General features: G+C 35.0%; 1 protein-coding gene and 1 pseudogene across 1 annotated transcript; both read left to right on the top strand.

Annotated features, from left to right (window-relative positions):
- Nucleotides 1–11321: 11321 nt before the first annotated feature.
- On the top strand, nt 11322–13771 carry IZUMO3 (IZUMO family member 3). Its single transcript, XM_011369725.1, has 6 exons — nt 11322–11577; nt 11715–11789; nt 11937–12026; nt 12726–12806; nt 13226–13316; nt 13627–13771. The coding sequence occupies exons 1-6, from the start codon at nt 11346–11348 to the stop codon at nt 13763–13765; spliced, it is 708 nt and encodes a 235-aa protein (XP_011368027.1). The 5' UTR covers nt 11322–11345; the 3' UTR covers nt 13766–13771.
- Nucleotides 13772–16970: 3199 nt separating this feature from the next.
- Nucleotides 16971–17086, top strand: LOC111745380 (annotated as a pseudogene).
- The last annotated feature ends 4520 nt before the right edge of the window (nt 17087–21606 follow it).

Genomic DNA, 21606 nt, shown 5'->3' with positions numbered 1-21606 from the left:
TGATATGTCCCCAGAGCCTAGCTCAATACCTGCTGTGTTATATAAAGTAAATGAATATATTAGTCCGGTGAGTAAATTAACTATGGTAATAAGTTTTTTAAGCTATAAAGCTTGTTGGTATGATAACATTCTATTTATAAAAAATCTTGTCCTTAAAATGATGAGTATTCAATATCTCTGAATTATATTAATTAGAAAGTTCAAAAATATTACGTTTCTATAAATATACTTAAAAAATATAAGCATGCAACTATAATTTTTCATGCTCAAAAACTTTGTTAAGGATGGACTGATTCTTTTACGTCATAACATCTTAATAATCCTCACATAGATCAGTCACTATCATTCTTTCATGACCTCAGATCTTACCATCTGCCCCATAAACACATGGCCTGGACCATGGCAAGACAGAAGAATTTACTTTCAGTGGATTAGCACAAAATGAATTTCCATTAACTTGAAAAATTTTACTAGTTAATGTTAAATCACACTGCCTTATATAGAATATTTTAATAACATTGTTTCACTTTGTAGAGAGGTAATTAAGTGACAAAATAGGGCAGTGGAAAGACTATGGGCCCAGGGATCAAGGATCAAATGGATCTAGATTTTAATCTTGCCTCTGCCATGGATCAATCATACAGCCATGAGAAAGCATCTTAACATTCATAAACCTAACAGTTTATCTGCAAAAATGGAAATTATAAGTACCTTCTTCACTAGTAAAGAAAATTATATATATAACCTAATATTATAACTGATTTTTCCAGCAGCTAAGAAATTATACATAGTAGATTCATAATTCTGAATCAACCAATAATTAGCTGTGACTTTGGTTTTATCTCAACCCCACTTCCCCATACTGATAATTTTCCAGTTATTCCTGCTACAATAAACTTTTATTTTCTATCTAACAATTCCAAAGAGTTTCAGTCATATTATGATACTGATTATTTTCTATAAATAATCTTACATTTCTCTCTCTGCAATATACTGCCAACTGCTAATGCAAATTAAAAGTAGTTTATATACAATAGGCTCAACAAGAGTATAGGAATACACTATGTATACTGGACATTCTCACTCATTTGAAATTCAAAATTTAAATAAATCAGGTGGTTTCTGTGAGGCAATTTTGTTGTCCTTTCTGTCTGAAGAATTTTCCAGCCTGAAATAAGGAAACTATTTGAAAACTACATTTCAATGTTTTAACTATATAAAGGAAAATACTAATCTAGTGTACTAGACAGGTCAATTATTCATATGTCAATCTAACTTTTATGTATTTCTTATTATGACCTTGCATAAAATCAGCAGTTTCCAAATGGTAAGTAATTATCTCTCAAAGAAGAGTTATCTTCCAATTTAAAAGAAAATTACTTTTTCAATTCAGACTTGTGTATCAATTTTCACTTGATGGAGTTAACTTTTTTCTTCTTCTTTCAGACTGACTTCAAATCAGAAGCAAGATTATTTGTCAAATTGAATATTTACAAAAGAACTCTTATTCCTCAGTGTAACTCACATTTATAATAACCTAAAAGCTATAGCTAGTGCGAGGGTAAGGATAGGCCTTAAAATATGTGAACAACTTGAAACTAAAATTAATCTTTTTCACACCCTAGGATCACTTTAGAAAACTTAGCAGTCTATATACAGTTAATGCTAAATAAATATTTCATGCAAAAGAAAATGGATGAGGAAGATGAAGATGCCACAACTTAAATGCCAGAATGATCTCTGCCATCGCTGAATTAGGATAGATTTGCCTAGTTTGTCCTCTAAAGCTATTTATTTCTCCCAAAGTCTATAGCCAAGAATTGTGATAAATATCTAATTTTAATGGTGTCTGATACTATAGCTAAGTTATTTCTATATCAATATCTAGTGTAATAATGGGGCTGGATAGAACTTTATTAAATTTATTCAATATATTTTGATAATCACTAATCATTTAATCTTTGTCAAGCCCATTGGTAAACTGCATTTTAGGGTGAGGATATTTGAATCTAGAAGTAGGCTATAGGAAGGGATTTATACGTCAAAGTCATAAGAGTAGTAGAGATTAAGCAGAGCCAGAATAGTAGGAGGTCGAGAGGAACGTTGTGGAACACTTATAATTAAAGGGTCAAGAAAAAAACTACATCCTGCAAAGGAAAGTAAAAAGATCTGGATAGGAAAAGAGGATCTGAGTAAAGAAAACTGGACAATAAAAAGTGAATTATGATATTTAAGCCACAAAGAAGCCAAAAAAACGTAGACTGAGAAGATCCACAGGATTTTGTAGTGAGGACATCATAAAGAAATCACTCCTCAATTTACATTTTATAAAGTACTTTTATGTGCATTGTTCAGTTTAATTCTCCCAACACGACACTATCAGATCAGCATTATAGTATATTAGAACAATTTTTACAAATGAAAAATCTTAAGACTTAGACCTAAAGATTTCTGCAAGATCTACAAAAGGAGAAAGCCAGAGAAAATATTTTTTTTTATTATGTGCAATAGCAATACCATTAACAACAACATTAAATGAATGTTTATATCTTATAGGTACTTAGCTCATTATCCTCTCATTTAATCCTCACAATGACCTTATGAGGTATGCTTTATTATTCCCATGTTAAGGTGCCTGACCTTAAGCCACTAAGGGTTAACTGACTTCTCCAACGTCATAAAGCTAGTACTTTAAAGGCTATTTTAATGGGACAATTTTGCTTCTCCAAATTCCTCTGTCTTTCTGAGTGATCTGTCTGATGCTGTGAGATGGAAGTATTTGATTATTTCATTCTGACAGAAACCTCCTTATTTATTCCACACATTAAAGATCACGTGAGTCTCACAACGTTTTGGACTTTTCCTCTACCTATCAATATTTTCCAAGTTCCAATCACAGTCAGAAAACAAGCTTCTAAATAAATATTAAGCAATGTCATCAAATATCATTTTGTAACTCTACTTGGATGTGTGTAAGAATTAGTTCAACCATCTCACTAGTTTGCTCTCTGTTTCATATTCTCTATAATCTGAACAAAACTAAAAATACTTTTCCCCTTTAATTTCATTCTTCCTGAATCCATTTATCCTTTGATTGGGCTAAGATTAAATAAGCATCAAGATATTTAATTGATGTGATCTAATTCAGCTAAGTATGGACATGAGAGTTGGACCCAAACTCCCGCCCTCACAGGACACATAAGCAATGACAAGTAATTTTTCCTTTTAGAGTTTCAATGTCTTTGCTTAATAAATAGAGAATATCAGCCCTTTGTCCATGAGGCTGTCATATGCAAATGAAATGCATACTTCTAAAAGTGTCTGACACATATCAGGACTTCATTAAATACTTAAGATCTAACTCCCCTGCTAATATTGTCAATGAATTCACAAGAAAAAGTTTTTGTACAAAAATTAGCTTTAGAAAGTGGACAAATGTTTCTCTATTAATAATTTGTTTATCATAGTTTTGTTTTCTTTACTTTCAACTTTTAATAAATTAGCAAAAACTGATAGAAGTTCACTATTAAGACTCACTATTTTATTTTAGCCTCCATACAATCAAGTGACTCTACTGCTCTCTGGTCATATTAAAACAGAAGTTTTAATTTGACCACACTGTTATTTTGTATTTGTCTTCCCTCTTAGTCTCAGCTTTTAAGCTCACTGCCGAGATGGCTAGTGACTAGTTCAGATTCACAGATGTGGTTTTGCAAATTTTACTAGAGTAATACTTAACAAATATATGTTGCAAGTTTTACTGATCATTGGATTCAGTGCTTAGGTTAATACCGCATTTTGTGTAATTACTTAACCTTTACCTCTGCAGGCAGTACAGGTCTTCAACAATTAAACTGCCTTTTCCAATTATCAGCCTCCTGAGTCAACCAGATTTACCTTGAAAAGCAGAGTTACAGATTCAAATTTGCCAATCCCTCTTTTAAGATTCCCAGTATGCATATTCCCTTTTTCTGAAACCTCAATTAGCATCTAAGAACACACTTTGAATAAGGTTGATTTGGAATGTTCTAACTTCAAAAAATGTACATTGACCATGAAACTTTTCTTTGCTATTTTGTGGAGATGTTCTATGCTCACATAACTGAAATATCCAGAAATAAGACAGGTTTCCAGTAAAACTTGATCTAATAGTTAAATTATATCATCAAGACCCAATTTCTCTAAGTTTCTCCATTGGTCTCGTGCTGTCTCTGCACTCTGCAGCTACCTCTCAGAGAGGGAAGGAGGGAGGGAGGAAGGGAGGGAGGGAAAGAGATAGAGAAAGAAAGAGAGAAAGTGCTTCATTTGTAGAACTTGTGATTTCTATGGTGCAAATACTCCCAACATGTTCATTTCAAACTACCAACGTGATGTCACTGAATGCAGAGTGGGTTGTGCAATCAGCTCTCATGAGGCAGTCAAGGGCCAGCTCCAACTCACCTCCAGCAGTTGCAGCTCAGTGTTTATATTTTTTATGTTACCAAGTCTTGGGGGCAGTCAGTTTCTTCTGGTAGCTTCTGAGGGAAGGAGGAGGAAATGTCTTTTCCCCCAAAACCTCCCACTAGTATTTGCCAAGTACCTCACAAACGCTGGTTGACATACCCATAATTGATCCGGTGCCTGAGGGGATGAAATATTTTAACTGGCTTAAACTAATCCAAGTCCGTCTCTCTCATCTGTGAACCAAGCTAACCAAATGTTTCTCAATTTGGACAGAACTAAATGAAATCTCCATTCAGAAACAAGAAAACTGCTTATTTATAAACACAGATACAGAAAAGGAGGAAGAGGAAGGAAAGAAGGAAGGAAGGAAGGAAGGAAGGAAGGAAGGAAGGAAGGAAGGAAGGAAGGGAGTATGGGAGGGAGAAAATGCCATTAGAGCACATAAAAAAAATTAGATTAAAATGTCAGCACTGTTTTTGATTGCAAGTACTATGAAGGTAGAGGCATTTCTGTCCTCAGACTCTTTTTATTGATATTATTGATAAATGTTCAATAAATAGTTGTTGAATGACAGTTAAATAGTAGGAGCTCAAATATTTTTGACTAGATGAATGAGAAAAGTAAAGTTTTACACAAATAATTAGTTACCAGCTTCTCATTATTGAAATTCTCTTTAGATTTTGATACATGAACTGGTGTGTGTTGTTTTATAAGTTGTTAGGCTACTTGGAGTACCCCCAAAATGATCCACTGCTATTATATTAAATTCTAACCTATGATAGGTTATGATGAGGTACCACTATATTTTTCTGGTTTTTACTATGAGAATTGGCCCATTATCATATATATAACAATGCTGTAACATAAAAGAACCCATTTTAGGATGCTAATAGGCATTTCACTCACTGTACCATCCAACTAGTGGAGCATGCAATAGGACTGTACAAGTATTCAGCCATACGCGATGGGGGAAACAGATCAAGCAGATAAATATCCATCTGTGTCCATCCACAAGCACTGTTTCAACATCAAATGTAACTCTTGATTACTTTAAAGACTTTTTCTCTCTTTTTTGGAAGATTTGAAATAATTTAGGAGTAGCAAACAGACAAGCATCTTCTTTTTATTTCCTCTTTGTATAGCATTTCTACAAGTGTTAAAATAGCTACTCAATTGTTTTCTCCCTAATGTCCTATATATTTTGTGGACTATGTGGAGATTAATAGCAGCCTGAAATAATCTGTTGTCCTTTGTGGAAAAAACTATGCTGCTGTTTCTGGAAAGAAATAATTGGTTCATAGCTTAGAGAGTCAATGTCTGAATTTAATGGAGCATAAAGTGTGGTATTTCTCATGAAGAAGGCATATTATCCGTTTAAACAGCTTTCAGTCTTGCACATAAATTAGGCCTTCGACAATCTTTAGAAAAAGAAAAACCACACTGTAATGAATTAACATGCTTGCATATTCCTAACAAAGAAACCATCTCTTTTGAAAAGAAGAGAAAGCTCCAGTGTCTCTGCTACATTTGAAAATCTAAAATTAATTATTGACTTTTCCATATTTTTTGCAACCACTTTGTTTGCCCATTTATTGTAAAATGTATATATGGTAATTGTTTTATGAGAGCTCATAAACCTCAGACTACAAATGAGATAATGTATGACCAGTTTATCACATATGCCCTTTAGACATAGAGCTAAACCTGGCATAAATGAAAAGTGGTTAATGTACACTTTGTCAAGGTCTTTTCTTATGGCACCAGAAAAAGAAAATGAAATGGTAAAATTCTCAAATAGCTGCAATTGAAAAACATTTTATATTTTTCTGCAAAACTTCCCCTTACCACTTAAAAAACTGATTTGGGGTGGTCCTAGAATCCATTTTGGCAAATATATATGTATATGTGTGTATGTATGTGTATGTGTGTGTGTGTGTGTGTGTGTATATATATATATATACACACATATATATATACACATATATATATATGGGCAAACAAAGTGGTTGCAAAAAATATGTGGGCAAACAAAGTGGTTGCAAAAATATGTAAATATATATGTACATGTGTGTATGTATGTGTATGTGTATATATATATACACATACATACATATGTGTGTGTATGTATATATATGCTAAAAATGGCAATAATTTATAGAATATGGAACTTGACAAACTCTTTTCCCATCTAGATACGTAATACCACAGTTTCCATTCTCTGAAAAAGAAATTGAACATACATTTGTTGTTAAATTTGCAGTAAATGTAAGAAAAAATTAATATGAAACATACTTTTAAAGTATGTTTATACTTGAATATGCAGAGAATATACATTCTCTGTATATAATAGCAGCTGTGTCAACTAGAAGGAACCCCATTCAACTGAGTCCAAACCCCTACACAAGATTGCCCAACAACAAGTGGTGACCCCTAATCACCAGGAATGGAGATTCTACACCTTCTTTAATAACTTATTTCAACAGTTAAAGTCAATGTTGAAATAACTACTATATGCCAGATACTTCACATGTAAAATAATTTTAAAATTTTCTATATACACATTCATTATGGTGTTTGCGTTGCACAGTCACACATTTATTAACACTACTCTCAGATATACAAAGGAGATATAACTTCTTCATATTCTATAATATGTCTGACTTCTCACCTCACTGGAAAGAGGTGGGGGAAAAAAGCAGTATCAGCACAAAATGATAAATTCAATCCCACCCAACAATTGAAATGCTTTCTTTAGATAACTAAATTCCTTTGGGCGGGAAGAATAACTCACATTTCTTTACTCTTCCCTTCTTTTCAAAATGGGATATAAGAATGAAGAGATAGGGGGCCTATGTTAACTCATGGACCTCTTCCCTGGTTGAAGGGGACCCGTGGGTATATAGCATGTAGAGGAAAGACTTCCACATACAGAAGCACTTGTCTAGGAGATAAGAAAACTTTGTTTCACTCCACTGGCGCTAACCTCCTGAAACTGATAAGGAATTATGAACATTGAGTAACCCTGGGATGCTAGACCTACTTGGGGCCTAATTAAAATACCTTCCTAGTCACTGAAAAATCAGGCTTGTTTTAACTAACTACAAGTCCAATTACAGACTCACTCTGTCTTATCTAGCATGCTAAAATGGTAGTTAAGTACGGCATGGTCATTATGAACTCTTTCTTGTATTAAAAAAAAAAACTTTGCCTTTTCCTCCTCAGTGAACTATGCAGTGAATTTCTTTACTGATATGTGCTCCCTTGCATAACATTTTTTTTTTAATTTAAAAATATTTGCTTTATTCTTTGACAATGTGTTGATACCTTCCAAGGTGAGGTTGGTACTACCCTATCTCTGATTCTTGTGGTGTTTGCTGGGAAACTCTGCATGTGGAGCACTTTGGACCTGTTCTCTATTTCCTCGTGGTCTGATGGTCTTTCCTGACAATTTGACCCCATCAATGCCCTGGGGCTTCTGCAGACATTTTCTTTCCTGGCCTGGAGGTTTTGCTATCCAGCTCTCAGATAAGGTCCCTTTACCTGAAGCTTCGATGATGCAAACTGGCAAGTTTCCCAGTCAGATCCTGAGTTCACTCGCATATCCTTTCTTAGCAGCTGGTGAAAGCATATTGGTCTTTCCATACCACGTGGGAACTTGCACTGTCTTAGGAGTGCCTTATATTAGCCAATCCTGCCATGCTAATAGTCTTCCTCAGATACAGTTGTCCACATGTGGGTAACTGGTATAGCGTTCAGAGCTCTTAAAAAATGGAAGGCAAAAACTACTCTTCCCTCAGTATTTCCTTTAATCTATCTAACATACCTAATATATCTTCTCTTTGGGACCACACGTTAGAGAGTTGAAGTTGTAACACAGATCTTCTACTTCCATTACTCCTCTTCCCTTGTTCTTCCCTCAATCCCTACTAATGCAATCAGCTTTTCTTTTAGTTTGATTTTCTATCAGAGATTCTTTCAACATCATCCACGTTCCAACCTTATGACTTTCCCAAAAGGATGAGTGGAATATGGAAAGAGAAATTAGTTTAATGACAATGAAATATAAATGAATGGGTATATAGAAAATTTTAAAATTATTTTACATGTGAAGTATCTGGAATATAGTAGTTATTTCAACATTTGTAACTGTTATTATTATGCTGCCCAAACAGATAGTTTATAATGTGGCCAAAAAGCAAGTGATGGCTTCCTAGTCTCAAATTACAGTCAGGAAAGAGGTGAACCTCACCTTTACTGCAAGAGATAGCTAGATTATTTGCCAAGCTTCTACAGAATACTTTGAAGTGATAGGGGTGGGAAGCAATGCAGCAGGGCTCAGCTGGAAGAGACTATAAGAAGATTGAGGTAGAGAGCTTTCTATTTTTATTTTTTGTATGAATCTGGGAAGCAGAAATACCATAGAATAAGGGGAAATTATGATAAGAAGCTACTTGCTGTTCTTTATGAAACTTGCTCTTCAGATTTTAAAACTCAGTGCAGTCACTATACAATTTGTAACAAAGGCCAATACAAACAAGTGATTCTAACCCTTAAAAAGGGGGACTCTAATTGTTAGCACTGTCTAAATGTTTTATAGGACAAAAAACATCTAAAATACTGTCCATGAATATCTAATTTGTGTAAGAACCACAAATGAATAAATATATATTTAGTACAATATTATGAATGCATGTGCTACTATGTATCTATTATACTACTTTAAGCAAAGAAAGAGTTCAGTTAGTTATTCTACAGATTCATACCAACTATAAATCATATCTTCTCCATGCCAATCCAAACCAAATATTATCATAATCAATGAAGGATGTGGGTATTAGCCTTTACTTCTCACATAAGTATTTTTTAAGTAATGTGATCACTACATGATTAATCAATTCCCAGATGGCTCTTCTTTTCCAAGGATCAAATATTTTACATTTATGAAATTCAAAGGACTAGCCCATGATAATTATGGTTATTTTCTTATATGTTACATACTCCATAATCAGTACTTTCAGGATGCTTCTTTTAAAGACTCCTGAACATTACTGGGTTCTCACTCATCCCCATATATCACTGACTATGGTTTCTATTCTCTTGGATCCAGCCTATCTATAAGAAGTTCCTCCAGACTCAGTGCAGTTTGTCTTCTCATGGACTTCTGTGTGTACCTCTCTGCCATTAGCACACTCCTTTGTTATCTGTTCACTCCATGAGAATGATATTTCCTCTGTGATTTTTTCTTTTATACGTTCCCTTCAATTATAAGCTCTGTCTTTTTAGGAAATGGCTTGCTATTTCAGTCTTCCCAAGATTGTTAAAAAGTCAAACTATTTTTCTTTCATCCTAAAATTCTTGATTTCCTGGAAGGGGAAGACAAGAATAAAATATGACAGATGGGCCATTTAGTCTGGGTCACGATATTATGCCATGGAATAGTAGAATTATTCAGTCACATGGCATAGCATCTCTTTAAACTGCCCAATCCAAAAGTAAAGATATGTATTGTTAACTGGAAAATAGCTCATCCATAACATATATTTCTCTAGAAGAAAAGTTTTTCTTACACTTGCCCACCAGCCAGCCAAGTTTCTAAGCCCCCTTAGTCTCCAACTTTGGTTTCCAGAATTAATTTAACCCTATTATCATATTATCATATTATTAATTTAACCCTATTATAACCCTATTATTATAGGGTTATAATTTAACCCTATTACCTTCAGCCCTCAGCATGTAAAAATCCTTTGGGTTATCATTCCCTAGCCAAGGGAAAATAAAATCAGAGCAGAGAGGTGCTGATTTTGGAGCATCAAAGGATTTGAATGCCCACCACCATCTTCTGATTTATCAAATTCCAAGAGATCACTTTCTGTATTATCTCAGAAAATTATGAGGCAATAGTTAAAGTACATAGAGTCTGAAATCAGACAGACATGTGTTGGAATTCTGATTCTATAACTGTTAAATTACTTGACAAGGAGGACTGTTTCACATCTCTAAGCCTAAATTTCTAATCTATAAAATGAATATAAACTCTCAAAGTATTGCTGTGCCATGAGGACTTGCAGTAATTTGTCTGAAGTGTTTAGTACATATCTGGCACACAGGAGGCAGGTCAGTCATAAAAGCAATATATTAGAAAAAAGGTAATTGGTGGTCTAAAATGTCTGCAAAGCAGTCTTAATTTCTTTAAATAACAAAGAACATTCTTATTCAAAAAGCCTTAAACTGAAGGAAACACATGTGTATTTGGCCACCTTCCATGTAAGTGGCATAATAGGTCATCTCATGATAACTGTGGCTTTTTTCTTATATTCACACACTTCATCATTAGTACTTTCAAGATGATCCTGCTGAAGGACCTTGAATGTTACTGGATTCTCACTTATATATTCACCATCAGGGACCGGGACCCCAAGAAACTCAATATTCTGGGTTTTTCTTACCTTCTCTATAGAAGTAGAGTTTGGGTTAAGCAGTATCTAAAGGTCTATAAGATCTCTTTCTTGAGATATGACCCTAATGGTCAGAAGGGGTGTGGGAACTTAGTAAAGACACAGTAAGGGAGAGACCTAAATAAACTTTTTCTATATTTCCCTGCACAGAACTCTGCTTGTGTGAGCTCAAGCCTTTCCCTCTCCTTGTGTTCTACACTCAGAACTCAGGTATCTGCTCCCCAACTGGAAGTTCCCTCTCCCTGGAATGAAGGATAAAAGTCAGAAAATAACTGAAGATCCTTACGGAAATGAAGTTGCCTAGAAGTGGGATGAAAATGGAGAGGGAAGTGGAGTCAGACTCTCCAGGACAAGGCTCTTATTCCTGGATTTTTGAAGAAAAGGGAACTAGGTGAACTAGTTGCCAGGACAACCTGCTGTTGGGGCAAGGGCGGTTGTGGCAAGGAAATGGGAGACCTATGGTTGTTCCTGCTCCTGCCCCTGTCCCTGGCAGCCTTCCATGGGGTCAAAGGCTGCTTGGAATGTGACCCCAAATTCATAGAAGATATTAAGTCCTTGCTGGCAAAGCTGGTACCCTCAGAAATCCCTGGCCAAACTCATCTGCTTGAACGGCAGATTAAGGAGATGATCAATTTAAGCTTCAAGGTCTCCCACGGGAACAAGATGCTTCGGGTGTTGGGTGAGGGAAGCTTGAGTCCTTGAGAGTTTTGGGGGTTAAAGGGAGAAGGGAGGCAGGGAAAAGAGCACCTGGGCCCACAAAATTTCCTCCACAGATGTAATTATTTCCCCACATATAATTTTACCTCTCTTCTCTAGCTGTTGAAAAGGCTGTCAATTTGAGAATATGGCTGAAGAATGAACTTTCTAAACTGGGCAATGAAACATGGAAAGGTGAGGTATTGTTTCAATGTTAAAATACTGTATTTCTCAAGCAAGTGTGAAGAAAGTTTGCTGGGGGAAACAAGGCAAAACAATTAAAATTATATTCTAAGGGGAAAGGCCACCTTTATTTTCTGATGTTCCTTCTACTCGTCTTAGGTGGCTTTATCCTTCAAGGCAAGCTTCTCGATGTCCGCCAAAACCTGGAATCCAAACTGAAAGAAATATTAAAGAAGTTCTCTGAAGTTGGTAATAAAAGATGTCTATCTAACAACACTGAAATTATGTGAAAGAAATAAGAAATGAGGGGTGAGAGGAAGAATGTGGTTTCATATTAGTGATTTAGAATGGGTAAAGGGGTGGCTGAAACTTAATGGGTAACCAAATAAAAGCTACTTGGGTTTAAATATGACAAACTCTAAGTTGATTCTAAGCTCATGAGAACTCTCTGATTCTCTTTTAGCTTGTTCTGAAGATTGTGGTGAGTACAGTACATGTGACATCTTTAGGTTTCAGCTCCTATTCTCCCATATGCTTTGCTCTATACAGCCCTATCTCTCCCACCTGTCCACATTAAGAACCCACTTCTTAGCACTGTGGTTCCAAGGAGGAATGTCAATAATATCTGACAATAAAATCTAGCTTATGGAAATCTCAGTCACCTCACAGATTTTGGAGATGCTCAGAGGTCTCCGAAAGTATAGTTTACAACCCATAGCACCAGTATAAGCCATGGCATCATTTTTCCCATTTCTTCTCCTGAGATCTGACTTAAATTACAGAAGGTTTTGAACCATCAGAAAACTTGACCATTAGAGGAAAAGGAAATTGAGAACAATGTAACCTTAAGAGTCCTGGAAATGCCTGAGACCTAATCCATACTTGATATCTGAACTAAGGAAATTCTATGACATGGTCTCCTCCAACTGTCTTTCTTCTCTTTATCAGTTGTGATTGAAGGTCCCATCTTGGATTGTTGGACCTGTCTTCGCATCACTACCCGATGCTTCAAAGGAGAGTATTGTGGAGGTAACAAAGATTGTGGTATGGCATTTGGAGGGGTCAGGGGTCAAGGTAATGAGTCACTCACTGATTTATTTGACAAATATTTGTTGAGCATCTTCTATGTTGATCATGCTGTTACAAATAAAAGCTAAAATGTTGGGCAAAATTTGTACTAGTATGAATTGTTGGGCACTGGACCAACTGAAGGGCTAAGAAATAAAAAGGCTGGACTAAGGGTAGAGAAATTAGGCTAGGGGCAGTAAGGGTAAAAGTTTTTTAGAGCCTAGAGTTCTAAGAATAATAAAAATCACAGCCATCAGAAAACAGTGACAGAAGTGGTGAATAGAGCAATAGTTGTAGGTTAAAAAAAAATCTTCTATTACGAATAAGTTCTCATTATTTTTCATCTCCAAAACTTACTTTTTTTCCCTTTCTCCTTCCAGAAGAGGATTCAAGGAAGCTTGAAAATCAAGAAATTGCACTATTTCTGATATTGCTAGCAGAAGCTGTAATATTGGGAAGTGCTTTGTTACTGTGAGTTTTTCTCCCTCCAAACAAACACTGGGTCAGGCGCTCCTCTGGCAAAGAGACTGCTCAAACTTCCCCATCCTTCCAATAGAAATAAGGGGAAAGAAGTCATTTGAAACTTTGGGATATGATACTAACAGGAATGAAGTGAATGAAAGTTTGATGGGATAAAAGTTGAAACAAGGGAAATGGAGGAGGTACAATGAAGTATGAGGATTGAAGAGTTATCCAGAAAGGAATAAAAAAAATGTATAATTGTTTTTAAAAGTTGGGCTACTAATATTGAAGTTGGAATTATCTTGTTTCTCTACTCTAGATTCCATATTTTTGTCACTCATCGGAGGAAAATGAAGGCAATACGAAGGTCATTAAAGAGATATTTGGAGAAGAAACTTGAAGAATTAATGGGGATGACAGACGAGAAGGATAAGGAAGATTTTGGAATAAGAAAATAAATACATAGCCAGAGACAGTAGGTCTTCCATGATTCTCTTAAGTGTTGACTCAGAGTAGAAAACTGGGAATAAGCTCTTTTGTGGTCATAAAATCATAGTATTTTAAAACTGAAATAGAACTTAGAGTTTCTCTAGTAAAGATCCTTATTGAAATCCTGAGGCAATGGAAGCAATGAGAAGCAAGTGATTTACCTGGAGATGTAGAAAAAGTAATGTTAGTATGTTGCAATGCACGCAAAAAAATGATATGTTATATGATTTAATAAAGAATGTATGGTTGGTAACTCTCATTAATGGCTATAATTAGAATAACTTTTAAATTTCTAAGGCTGCTTTTTACTTCTAACTGTTCATTTTGTTACTTTTTCCATATTTATCATTATGGTCAATGTGGACAATTTTCTTTGATAATACATAACATTTAATATTCTTCATGATATCATACACACATACCACAATGTCCAAAATATTAGTTCTGATAGTTGAGGTTTGACCAATAAATTTTCCCTAAGTTTATGCTGTATGACTGAATTGAATATTAATTTCTGATTCTTTAAGCTGTTTCTATCAAACACCTTTTATGTGTATAATACCCTAATTAATGCTTTACATATATTATCTAATTGAATTCTCACAATAATTTTGTGAGTACTATTGTTATTTTCTCCATATTAGGGATGAGGAAATGAAAATAACTAATTTAAGGTCACACAGCTACTAATCTAGGCTGTGACAATCTCCTCTGATGACTGACTTGTGCTTATACGAACCATCTAGTTGGTGCTGACAGCTATAGACATATATTGATAGATAGGTTAATGGAGAGATAATAAATAAGGGTTTATTGTCATAACATATTCTTGATTACAGATAGTAGTGGCAAAGACTAGAATAAAACTGAAGCCTGGCTAAGTCTAAAATACATGAACTTTCCATTCTGTTTTGTTTCTATTTATTCTGTAAGCTCATTTCGAAAGATAAATACAATGGTTTAGCAGCAGGGAGATAGTTTTAGAAGTCCTGCTTCAGTGGTGGGTAGAATTCTTTGCAAATATTTCACCATTATATATCTTTGAGTGCTTACTTGTTGTTGCTGCTATATTAATAAAATATTGATTAGATGGGAATGTACTTGGGGAGGACCTGAACACTGATATCTCTCAGTTGCTAAATTTGAACTTCATGTTAAAAATTCCCAATAACGGTGTTTTTACATTTACCATTTCCCAATGATTTAAAACCCATCTCATCAAAAGTCTTGAAACATATTAATTTCATTCATGGTATTAATTAATTATCTTTATATTGTTTTATTTTTCATTATAGATAATTATATAAATGGGATAACATACTTGCTAGGGTTTGTGTGTTTTGGCGTTTCTTTGCTTTAGTGAAGCCTTTTAAATTTCTAGTCCTAAAAGTTTGTTGTCTCCTCCCCATTCCTCTCCTACTCCATTCTCATCATTCCACTCTAGAAAACCTAGGTGAGAGAGTTAGGATATCTCTTTCATTATTTTATCAGAACCTAAATAGATATAAATGAACATATACCACACAAACATACAAATATTGCAATTAAAAAATTTAGTAGATTTTAAGACATGTTGATTTTCATATTTAAATACTTTGTGGAAACTATTTTAAGCCAACTGGTATAAGTCTCTTTTTGGTGGTTGTATGCAACATTGTGCTGTAGTGGTACCATAATTATTCCAACATTCCTCTATTTTGAGTAGTTTTTTCATTTCCATTTTTTTTATCACTATGAATAATGTTGCTATAGACACTTGAATAGACATATCCCTACTTGTTGAAACCTTCTAAGAAATAGTGTTACTGAATTAGGATACCTGAAGTGAAAGATTTATGCACTTTGAAATGTAATAAATATGAGAGAAAAATGTAATAATTTGCAAATATACCAGTACTAACCAGTAGTCCATGTTTGCCACATCCCCATCAGAAATAAGTTTTACTAGTCTGATAAATATGATAATTAGTCTACCTTTATTTTTATCTGCTCGTGCATCATCTTTTCCAATGATTCAGTGCCATGTGAACAGCCCAAGAGTGAATTGCCTATTCATATACTCTAACTTTGAGTTGTCTTTGTCTTGTCAACTTATATCACTTGCAGATATAAGTATTATTTTTCCCAAACCTATCCTTTGTCATTAAACACTTAAGGTGCTGTTTTAGCTATTTACTTATCCATTTATCTCATTTTCTATTTTAATACCTACATATAAAATAAATACTTATTGATTTTTGGATAGTCAGTCTACATCTAGTCACTTAAAAAAATTGTTTCTTAATTTTACTTTTTAAAATAAAGTCTCTTGTATTTTCAAGGTTTTCAATTTTATTACAAAACAAATGTTTTATATTTTCTCTTCTACTATTTATACCAATTATTTTGCTTTCTTATCCTGGTGCATTTGCAAGAACATCTAATACAGTCCATAAAAATAATCAATAGTTATTATTTTAATAAAAATGAGAATTTAATCATTGAATAAACACTAGTCTTTAAACAGCAACTATGAGGGAATGTTAAGACAGTGACTCTTAGGAAATGGTAAATTAATATTTTGGAAGTATTCCAAAACAAACTAAAACTATATATGAATACCTGTTATAGTGGCTTCTTTGGAGTTAAAAAAATCTAGTCCTCTTGAGAACTCTGATATGCAAATGTTTTTAGATACTATTACTGCATTTAAAGAGTCAAATCTCAAATTCCTTTATAAATTGGTTATAATGTTTCAAAATGAGTTAAATAAATCCTCATCAGTAATATGTCCTCTTAGTCCTCTTGGTCCCAGAAAATACAAAAGACTGGCCAGGACACAGAAAACAAATATCTTGGAAAATAAGAAAAAAACACACAGGAAAATATCACAAGAAAGAACAACTTTCTCTTTTGTGCCTTGAACTTGCCACAGCTGTTAAGGACATAGTTATTTCTCTTTGTGGCATAAAAGTTTATGTAACAGAGGTAGGAAAAGATTATAAGAAGCAAAGTTTCAGAAAAATTTTATAAATATATTGGTAATATAATAAAATATTGACTACAAAATGAACAAAACCATCTTTGTATTTTAAAAAAGAGAAACTGGATATGGTTCCATAGTGTAGCAGTTAGTACGTCTGTTTTATACACAGAAGGCCCTGGGTTTGCACCCCAGTGGACCCACGGTCCATGGTCTACAGCCAAGCCACCCTGAACAAGCCCGATGTCTGACCTCGGAAGCTAAGCAGGGTTGGGCCTGGTTAGTACTTGGATGGGAGACCACCTAGGAAGACCAGGTGCTGTAGGCATGACTAATAATAAATAAATAAATAAATAAATAAATAAATAAATAAATAATAAAAAAGAGAAATTTAATATTTATGTTTATAAAGGGAAACAAAAAATAAAAGATCAGAAGAGATTTAGACAAAAGCAATAGTTACTAATATGTGTATCATACACAAACATAATAACTTTATACTTTGTAAACACTTGAGTGTTGATCTTTAGGCATGAAAAAAGAATACATAATATATTTTTCAAAGAGAGAGAAAGAGAAGGAATAAGGTTCCAGTGATCCAAGTAAAGCAAGTAATAAGAAAAAAAGAAGCAGGGTACATGGCAAACAGAAAACGCAATATGTAATAACAAAAATAAAAATAAACTAAATACATGAATCAAAAGATTGTTTTAGATTGAATATTTTACATTCTAATCATAAGCTACTTATAGGAGATAAACCTAAAATAACATGACAAGCTAAATGTGAAATAAAAGAATTGACTATCAAGCAAAACCTATCCAAAACAAAGCAGATATTACATTATTAATATCAGTTAAAAGATTTTTAATTGAATTTAAGCCAAAGATCATTAACAAGAATAAAGAATGATATTATATAATGATAAAAGTGATAAGTAGACCACAATATACAGCAACAATAAATTGTATGAACCTAACAACATAACCCTGATATAAAGAAAGGAAAAGTCATATTGACATGATTTCTGCAACCATTATGAGAAAGTTTAATACACCTATCTTAGAATCTGATAAAGCTAAAGAAAAAAATGTTAGTACATATTTATAGAACACAATAAGCAATCTTAACCTGTATTAAACCCTGTACGCAAGTAACATGTAAATTTTCTTTCTAATACAGATAGATCATTTATAAAAATTGACAATGTGCTTGGTTTGACAGACAGTAACTAGTTTTCTCCTAAGTTCCATTCCTCCTGGGTACATGGCTAGACTACATTCCCTAGCCTTCTCTACAGTTAGGTGTAGCTATGTAACTGAATTCTGATCGATAGAATGTGAGTGAAAGTGATATAGCTGTTTCTAAGTCTGATGTATACAGACTTAAAGGGATAATCCCCTAGCCTCTTTCTTCCTTAAAGGTGGATGTCAATATTCAGGAATATCTCAGAATATTAAAGATGTCTCTAATTTGGCACATCTAATTTGTATTTCATAAAGCTTTCATTTGGAAGCTTATTTCATTAAGCTTATAAGATCTTAGGATTAGCATTACATATTTACATAATTATGTAATACACAGGCCACAAACAGAAAATTTCAACAAATTCCAGAGAATGAAAATCACGAAGAGCCATTTCAGATCACAGGCAATAAAATTAAAACTAATGACAAATAATACAAGATATTTCAAATTTTCTAAAAGTAAAAAATTATATTTGTAAGTAATTTCATGAATTAAAAATGAAACTAAAATGTGTTTAGTTTCCCAATTGAGTGACTGAGGTTCCCACTGTGAGGTCTGGCCTACAAAGAGTGATCACAGAGCTCTTCAAGGGTGCTGGGCTCTCCTCACAAATTTATTCTTCATAGTATTGGTGAAAGTCTTTCTTCTGCACCCCTCCCACTGTGGGTTAAGAAAGCCAGTTTTGCTGAGGGTGTAGAGATCTCCTCCACTGACAAAGAAGACTCATCAGAATTTAAGGGTTCAATGTCCACAACTTCATCAGTGTTTTCTCACACATCCCAATCCCAATTTACAGGATCCACTCTTCCCTAAGTAATGCCCTCACTTTAACAGTAGACACCTAACAAAGCTGGGAATCCAACTTACATTGTACTTCAGCCAATGGCAGAATGAGGTCCTATGTTTGACTGTCAGCAATTTCATTCCTTCAGCTACTAGAAATAAGGCTTTTCCTCAGAGTACACCTACAAGCTCTTAGGTCATATATACAAGGTTTGAGCTGGGAATTTGAATTCCTAAACTCATCCTTTTCTTTCTTCACTTTGTCCAGCAATGTAGGAGCCTATCAACATTGTTTCATTCCTTAGTTTTCCAAACATGTTTCAAAGTATAATACATAGAATCACCTAACTTTTTGCTTCTTATAAGTGGTTGATTAGGAGTATCTAATGCAGCAGTCATTTTACATACCTCTATAAATAGTTCACACCATAAATTATCTGTTATCCCTTTACTATTAGAAATATCCATTATCATCTTTAAATCTAATCAGATTAGAAAGTCAATACCAGAGATCCCTACAACCATTTCAATAGAATTCTATTACTCTAGAACCTGTATTACCTTTCATTACCAAAACCTGTATTAGTCAGAATGCTTCAAAGAAATAGAATCAATAGGATATATGGAGATATATATATATATATATATATATATATATAACAGGAAATTTATTATGGAAATTGGATAACATTATTACAGAGACTGAGATGTGTCACAATATGAAATCTTCAAGCTGGAGAACCAGGAAAGCCGGTGATACAATTCAAAGTCTGAAGGCCTGAGAATCAGGAGAACCCACTGATCTAAGTCTGGGAGTCCAAAAGCCCAAGAATCAGGAGCTCCCATGTCTGAAGGCAGGATAAAATTACCAATATTGACATGGAAGTAAGAAGTAACTCTAAATTGCCAAAGTTCTTTTAAAAATTTTTAAAATGTTATGAGCGCAATTATTAAAAACAAATGGCATGCTTAAGTTCTGGTCAAAATGGTAGAGTAGGTAAACACTGCTTGAGTTCTCTCATGACCACAATGAAATTACAACAGAACAACCATTAATAAAAATCACCTGAAGTCTAGCAGAACGGAAGTCCTATAACTAAGGTTATATAGAAGAAGCCACCTTGAGACAGATGGGAGGGATGGGGACACAATACGGGATGGGGACACAATACGGGCTGGCCCCACATCCATGTGTGGCAATTGAAAATCACAAGGGATATCTCAGCTGTGGCAGTCCCCCTGTAGGAGCAAGTGGTGTCAGCTCCACACTGAATTCCCCAGCCCAAAGCATCATGCTAGGAAGAAAAGTCTCCACAACTTCTGGCTGTGAAAACCAGGGGAGTTTGTAGCTAAGTGAGATGGATAGAGGGTTGCTGGTGTCCCAGGAATGCATCTTCAGGAATTACTCTTAAGGGCTGGTGGAATCACTCACTCTGAGCTCCAGCACTGGTGCAGCAGCTTGAAAGGCACCAGGGACATATGGGAAGTAATTGAGTTGTCTGGCTTTAGGGAAAGAGCTGGAAGGGCAGCTTTCCCCCAGACAGAAAGGCTGGCAAACACCAATGTTCCTTTGTTGAGCCCTCCTTCACAGCTGGCTTACAGACCCAGGCGGCCACTACATCTGAGTCTACATCGACCTGGATAACATCATACTCCACACCCTGATGAGTCCTTGAGACTCCGCCCTACCCAACTTGCAAGCCCACCCAAGCTGATTCCAGTGGCTTTTCCATGCAAACAGCCTGTCTTGGCTCATGCTGTAGACTTTCCTAAAATCTCTTAAAGGTTCACAAATCCCATACAAGCAGCATCTGGCCTCAATATGCCCCATATCTCTTACTAAGAAGCCCAAGCCTGGCAGCAGTGACAGCTAGCCTTGGTTCACAGCTTAGTCCCTCCCAGGCAACTCCAGCCCAGTGCAGGTGGAAGACATCTGCAAATCACTTTGTAGCTCATGCCAGGTGGCCCTGGGAAAGGAACAGGCTGAAGCTGAATTTGTCCTACAGTAGTACCTCTCCTAGGAGGCCCCAGGGCTGGCACAACCTGTGGCTTCTTGGGGCCAAACACAAGTGCTACCCAGCTACCTCCACAAACAACATGCCCAAAGAGCAGATTTGGCAGGCACCATAACCCTGCTAAAGCAAATCCTGCTCTGTAGAGTTAGGACCTACACAACAGCTCCTCCATTGTAGTCACAGCCAGTCCTCACAATCAGTCGGCCTGAGAGTCAGACCCTCCCATTAACATGAAAACAGCAACCAAAACTCAACTACAACAGGAGGGCATGCATACCTGGAGCACCCAGCTCAGGCAACCAGGGAGGCTGCACCACGGGGCCCCACAGAACACATATTTCATAAGGTCACTCTACTAAGACCAGGAGACACAGCAGTCTGACCTAATACACAGAAACAAACACAGGGAGGCAGCCAAAATGGGTAGACTAAGAAACATGTCTCGAATGAAAGAACACAGTAGAGCTCAAAAAAAAAAAAAAAAAAAAATTAAAATAGAGACAAGCAATCTACCAGATGCAGAGTTTAAAACACTCAGGATACTCACTGAACTTGAAGGAAGAGTAGATGAACTCAGTGAGAACTTTAACAGAGATAGAAAACATAAAAATAGAGATAGAAAATATTTTTTTAAAAAAGTCAAGTAAAGAATACAATAACTAAAAGAGTACATTAAAAAGAAACAACATTATAATAGATGAAAGAGGATAAAATCAGTGATTTGGAAGATAAGGTAGCAGAAAATACTCAATGAGAATAGCAAAAAGAAAAAAAATCCAAAAATATAAGGATAGTTCAAGGG

The sequence above is a fragment of the Pteropus vampyrus genome, unplaced genomic scaffold (genome assembly GCF_000151845.1).
Source record: "Pteropus vampyrus isolate Shadow unplaced genomic scaffold, Pvam_2.0 Scaffold153, whole genome shotgun sequence".
NCBI classification, from domain to species: Eukaryota; Metazoa; Chordata; class Mammalia; order Chiroptera; family Pteropodidae; genus Pteropus; species Pteropus vampyrus.
The sequence above is the reverse complement of the archived record's forward strand: the minus strand, read 5'-3'. Positions and strand labels throughout refer to the sequence as shown.